General features: G+C 42.3%; 1 protein-coding gene across 2 annotated transcripts; it reads left to right on the forward strand.

Annotated features, from left to right (window-relative positions):
• The first annotated feature begins 561 nt into the window (after nucleotides 1–561).
• LOC109934799 (importin-9-like) lies at nucleotides 562–6064 on the forward strand. Of its 2 annotated transcripts, XR_007261379.1 has the most exons (4): nucleotides 562–1789; nucleotides 3524–3600; nucleotides 5153–5321; nucleotides 5415–6064. XR_007261379.1 is itself a non-coding variant. In XM_020533468.2 (3 exons), exons 1-3 carry the CDS (start codon nucleotides 1591–1593, stop codon nucleotides 5261–5263), a joined length of 387 nt encoding a protein of 128 aa, XP_020389057.1. In that variant the 5' UTR covers nucleotides 564–1590; the 3' UTR covers nucleotides 5264–6064. The 2 variants fall into 2 exon arrangements, 1 of the variants encoding a protein (XP_020389057.1); XM_020533468.2 differs by having other exon boundaries at nucleotides 564–1789; nucleotides 5153–6064.
• The last annotated feature ends 297 nt before the right edge of the window (nucleotides 6065–6361 follow it).

Raw genomic sequence — 6361 nt, forward strand, 5'->3', positions numbered from 1 at the left:
TCCCATGTCCCATGCACCAGGCCTTGTTATCACATTAAAAACCGAAAGAATTGCAGATGCCGTAAATGGGAAACAAAAACAGAAATTGCTAGAAAAGCTCAGCAGGTCTGGCAACATCCATGTTGAGAAATCAGAATTAACATTTCGGGTCAAGTGACCCTTCCTCAGAACTCAGGGTCTTGTTACCACATCATCTGTTATTACACACCATCCATCGTTAGCCACTAATTGTCCACTAATAGCTATTCATTCTCCCAGGCTGATCATTATCTGCTCCTTTGTCTGTCCAAATGTTCTTCTCTCTCCTTGGACTCTATCTCCACTAGTTGTTTACTCCTTACACCCTCCCTCCACCCTATCTTCTGCATAAAAAAACAACTTTTTCCTAGCCACCATCAGTTCTGAGGAAGGGTCACTGAGCCCAAAATGTTAATTCTGATTTCTCTCCACAGATGCTGCTAGGCCTGCTGAGCTTTTCCAGCAATTTCTGTTTTGGTTTCATCTTTACTGTTTTGGTTAATGTGTTCACTGTTTAAACCACATATATGTAATATATGTCAGAAACTGCACCATCGCCATTGACGTTGCTGTAGAGTTGGTGAAACGTGAGTCCTTGTTGAAGATTGAATGGAATCTGTAGCAAAAGTTTGATCGCAATCTCTCTCAGGCTAGAAATTGTAATCTTGTTTTATTTGCTACCCCTCTGGTCATTTTGGAAGTCTGTATACAGTGAATCGATATTTTCTGATGTGATGTCATAGTGATTTATGCTGAACAAGTAGTCCCAGAGAGTTAAATGGAAAGTAAGGTTATCAGAGCCAAGGGGCTGCAGGCACATTTCATACAGTAACAGAGCTGCCAGATTCCAGTGAGCAGCACATCAAGGCTGCTCCTTGGAGGACCAGGCTGATCATAGCACAGCGTGCTTTTCTGGAGGTATTGTGCGTCTTTTGTCATATGGTGATATGTATCCTGTTATTACAGAACCCAACAACTAGTCTCATACTAGTGAGGGATGAGGAAGGATTAATGTGTTACTTTTTGCTTAGTTTTACTTGAATTATGTTGAAATGACTGCAATAGTACAGAAACTTTATTCAGTAAGACCCACATTTTACCCTACCAAGCAAACCAATGATCCTAATGAATCCGAGCACTGCAAAGACGCCTTGGAGTTGTTAGGTGAGGAAAAAGAACAGTGTAGAGTGGGATCAACCTAGGGTTTTACCTCATCCCAGACTTCTGACTCAAAGTTCAAAGTGATTGAGTGATTTTAATGAAGTCACGTGATCCATATATTCTTACCCTAACAGCAATCTTTTTGAGAGAGAAGTTCAGACAGTGCTGTCTGAGACACCACAGACTGCTGCAGAATAGCAGTTTCTAAAGTTAAGACTGCAGAGGGAGCTCAACTCAACAGCGAACTGTGTGGCAACTAATAAGAGAATGCTTTTTGCATATACTGGGTGGCAAAATAGAAAGTGTTGCATTTGCCAGCATTAATTGCAAAAGTTGCATACAAAAATCTGGGAAGTTAAAAAGCATTAGCAATGAAGCATATTTTCCCCTTTTTTTCCCAAGGTTTTTGATATGTGGTTCACAATGGCACCTCTTTACTGTGAAATGCACAACTTTGTGAGGCTGATGTTTCTGTGTCTCATCTATTCAGATGAAGTCAACGACATGTGGGAGGACCAGGATGATGATGATGAGGAGGAGGAGGAGGATGAGGGTTTAGCAGGACAGCTGCTATCAGATCTACTCAGTCCAGGGGCAGGTGTTCGATATGGTAAGACGCTTTATAAATTATCAGTAAAAACAGCTATTGTGGCTCAGTGGTAGTATCCCTAACCCTGAGCCAGGAGACTCTGTTTCATGGTCCCACCTACTCCAGTGGTGTGTAATAACATCCTTAAACAGGTTGATTAGAAAATATCTAAATTATTGTCACTATTTTTAAAGGTACAGCTCCACTTCTAACACTTTATTTTGCTGCCTGCTTTTATATGTGCATTGTCTTGATTACTGTCAGGATTTGCTATGGTGAAATCTAGTTATTTGTTGTAGCTGGAGGTTGCTATGTTTTATTATTGATCAAAAGTTATTTGGAGTTCCTCTGAGGTGCAAATAATAATTGAAGGCATTATTTTTGTTTTGAAATACCAGTGTAAAATGGATGGGTAATAAAATGCCAGATAGATTCAGCATCTGTTGAGAGAAGGGAAGCCACCTCTGCAATCAGGATCCTTCCTCCTCTTAAGCAGTATTTCAAAAATAACAAATCATAGGAAGGGGGAAGAAACTCAAGTGCAAGAAAGAAATGGCCTGTGTAGTGCTTGGAGGAGAATGTGAGATGGTTAAATAGAGAAAAGCAAAGGGAATGATAGAGCAGATTCCAGGGGTCCAGTGTCGACCACCCTGACAGCATGATCTTCTGGGGGTCCTTTTGCCACTCCATTTTATACCATGCATCCAGTGCAGCTTGTAAACATGTACGTTATTGGAGCTGTTTAACTGTAGTGTGGTTTAATGGTTCTGTACTGTGACAAATGCTAAGCATGTGTCCCCATGCCTGTGTAACCTCTAAGTCTCAGTTGACTGACAGGATAAGGGTGGGAATCACTGTTCTTTTACTGCTGCTACGTTGTTTAACTTCAGTTTGTATTTGAAGCTGATGCAGTAGCTAATAAAATTGTGAATTTCTTTCTTGTGTCTCCTGTGGTGATCCCTATGGCACAGCAGTCAGTTTCCTACTTTACAGTTTTTGCAATAGACTCAATTTCCAAGCTGTGGTCCCAAAGAGCAAAATGGGGACAAAGTTCATGTTGAATCGTCTGAGATGTCAAAATCTATAAGGAAGGAGTGGCATCCCTCTCGGGCTGGCAAAAGGCGACATTGTTTTATCCACTGGCAAATGTATAAATGGTTTGAGAGGCTGTGTCAGGAATTGATCAGATAAAATATGCAAAAAAAATGTGGATTTCAAAAAACATACAACACAAGAAAACCGTGATACACTGACCTCTAGATCTGAAGCAGATGGTTGAAGCACAGAAGATTTTAAAACCATGAAGAGAAAAAAAAAACTCAGTTGTAAGCAGAGTTGAGAATTTAAAACTGGGACAATTTGTACAGAGTCTTACTGATCATTCTCTATTTCTAGGTTCCCATTAATAGTGTTTGCATCTTGCACATACACAATCAGGCCTGGCAGATTAATAAATGGCAAACGAGCAAGATGGGAGTCGACAGACACACCATCGACAATGTTTTGTTCTAATTTTCAGAGACCTCTAATTGTAAAATGCAAATGTCTCAATTGAGATGAGAGGACGGAATCTTCAAGCTTTGATCAGTTTAAAAGGATCAGTCTCCCAGAGGTTTGCAATCTGCACATTGCAAAGGATGTTTTTTGAATGATTGAATAATGACAGCTGATTTCTAAAAAGTTTTGATATGATATTTTGCACCTATTTGAAGCTAATTAAGGTTAGGAGTAATAATGATGTCTGTTTCTAAACAGATGATGATTATTATGACGAGGATGTTGAAGATGATCCAGACACTCTGAAGGATCCATTATATCAAGTTGATTTACAGGTATATTGGAGTCTTCATTAAATGTGATGAGATGGGGGGGTGTGTAAGTTTTTTTTATGATCAGTAAAGCAGAGACAGGAGATAAATGGAATCAAGTGGAAAGATCGTGACACAAGTGTTCAGCTTGAGGGTGAACACTGGAGAGCCTCAATGGAATGAAATCAGGCACACATCTGGGTGCACAATCCTGTTTTCAAATCTTACACTCATTGTTTGCTGGGGGAGGGAAAAAGTGAGAGGCTGTACTATGTAGGTGCCAGGGTGAGAAGCTCGAGGGGTGGTGAGGTTGTGCTGGGGGAGAGGTGAAGAATGAGTGGTGAGCTAGGAGGGGGAAGGAGTAGTGAGACTCTGCTGAAGGGGCGGGTGGCTGGGGTTGAGAAGCTGGGTAGATGGGTGATTGTAGACAGTAAGCTGCAGCTGTTGTGGAGAGGAGACTGGGGGTGAAGGGACACTGGAGGGATAGGGAAAATGCACACTGTCAAGACTAGCAATACAGATGAAGGAACTCTGAATTTGGGGGGTGGGGTCAGGGGTGGTGCGGCATGTGTACTGGGGTGGGGCAAGAATAGAGGGTGCAGACTAGGAGAGGAGCTAAATGGAGTAAGGAAACGGGATTAAGGGAGAGAGATTGGGATCTGAGTGTAGAGATGGGAGAGTCAGAGTAGAGTGATGTGGCTTAGAGGAGTGGGGTACTGGAGATTAGGCCTGAGTGGCACTGTGGTTTAGCGATTAGCACTGCTGCTTAACAGCGCCAGGGACCTGGGTTCAATTCCAGCAATGGCAACTGTCTCTGTAGAGTTTGCATGTTCTCCCCATGTCTGCATGGGTTTCCACCAGTGCTCAGGTTTGCTCGCAGAGTTGAAATATTAGGTTAGGTGGATCGGCAATGCTAAATTGCTGCATAGTGTCCATGGATGTGCACGCTAGGTGGATTAGCCATGGTAAATGCGGGGTTACTGGGACAGTGTAGGGGGTTAGTTCTGGGTAGGGCGCCCTTTGGAGGGTCAGAGTGTACCTGATGGACGGAATGACTTTTAACTGCGCTGTAGAGATTGTTATTCTGATTTGACCTTTCTAACAGAGAAAGGAAAGATATGATTTAATTTCTGTGAAACATCAGAAAGATGCTAATACAGGATTGAAAGGCTAAGCTATCAGCATCATTGGGTAAACTATGTCAGCACAACAAGCAGTTGGAGAGGAAAGAGTTTGCAAAGATCCAGTGGAGGACATGTTTAAGGGCAGTTATTGTTCTATACACACTGGCAGAGGACAATGTCAGGAATTATACATTAGGCCAAAACCTGAAGTCTCGTTGAGAAAAAGACTGAGTATGCTGGATGAGATCACACTTCAGACATAAGATCCCAGAACGTTACGTCATTCCTGTTGATGACCCCTAGTGTTTTACTGTCTGTTTGGGAAATATCTCCGACATAAATGACCAAAAATGGCACCTCAACTACACAAATGGAGAGCACGTTGTAAAATGGAAGGAATTGCTGTCATTGTGAAATGTGTGTTGTATACTGATCCTGTGTTTTAATTACAGGCATATCTAACAGATTACCTCCGTCAGTTTGCCCAGCAGCCCTGCTACACACCATTTTCTGATCACCTCAATGAGAAAGAGAAGAGAGTTTTACGCTCGATAGGTATTTAAAATCACCTGGAAGAGACCTGGGTTCCTCCGCATTTACTAAGTCATTAATTGACACGAGGTCAGTTATTGTTAATACTGCTCCCTCTGTGCCAGCTGCTCGTTTTATACAGAGAGATTTCATTATCGCCCCTTTTCATCATGACTCCAACAGAATTACTGCAGAGGCCTGACCTGAGGATTCGTCATTTCATTTTGGGAAGTAAACATCTTGTTGAAGCTTCTGCAGCTGGTGCTGTTGGGATTGGAGAAAGCCTGCAGTGAAGCATATTCCCTCATGAGGCAGTTTTGGCATTTTGGAATCTGCAAAGGAGCAGCCTTGGTTAAACCCTACTTTTGTTACAGAACGCAGACATTAAAGTTACATAATGCACTTAAATGAATGAAGATGGAAGATTTGTGAAACATTTTGTTTTGCGATTGTCCTGGTATTTGGTCTGAACTGTTCCTACAGAAAGTTGCTCCATCACTGGAAGAATAAATATTAACAGCCAGATTCTGAGGAGGTTACAGCCTGATTAAGCTCTTTAGGGTAAGATTTACTATGTCTGGGGCGTTTGTCTCCAACTGGGACATTGTTTCCATTCAGGAAAAAGAAGCAAAAGGATTGGATTTTGTGATCTTGTTGATGCAGAACCATTGCAAAGTAGGGTTTGGGGCTTAGAATTCCTAGAAACAGTTTTTTGCAATGTTTCTTACACGCACGTTGTTCTTTCTCCTGTGTTAGGAACAAAACTGACACGTAACCCTTTTGTAAGAGGACCATGGAACTTTAGACCTCAATAAACCATCTGCTGAACTAGGTGGATTGAACTTCTCGTTTCAAACAAACTGTCTATCTCATTGGGAGCTGAACGTATCGTTCAAATTCATCATTCTATTTTTAATGTGAGAAAGGCTGGTTTAGTAACTGCAGAGAGAGAGAGGGAGTGAGGATGGACAAGACGAATGAAGGCTGAGGTGGAAAAGCGACTGAGTATGAGAGACTGTGGAGGTGAGGTGACTGAGGACGAGGGGATTGGAGGAGGGGTGAGGGGACTAGAGGACTGGGGACGAGGGGACTGGAGGTGGGTTCGGGTGACAACAGGAAAAGGGAGGGGA

The sequence above is a fragment of the Rhincodon typus genome, unplaced genomic scaffold, assembly GCF_021869965.1.
Source record: "Rhincodon typus isolate 14 unplaced genomic scaffold, sRhiTyp1.1 hic_rhity00002598, whole genome shotgun sequence".
Classification (NCBI taxonomy): Eukaryota; Metazoa; Chordata; class Chondrichthyes; order Orectolobiformes; family Rhincodontidae; genus Rhincodon; species Rhincodon typus.

Excerpts from the sequence above, each read along its gene's own strand:
- LOC109934799 (XM_020533468.2), top strand. The coding sequence starts at position 1,591 with ATGTGGTTCACAATGGCACCTCTTTACTGTGAAATGCACAACTTTGTG. Across the intron at positions 1,790-3,523 it reads AGGGGCAGGTGTTCGATATG|ATGATGATTATTATGACGAG; the intron begins GTAAGACGCTTT and ends GTTTCTAAACAG. Across the intron at positions 3,601-5,152 it reads TATATCAAGTTGATTTACAG|GCATATCTAACAGATTACCT; the intron begins GTATATTGGAGT and ends TTTTAATTACAG.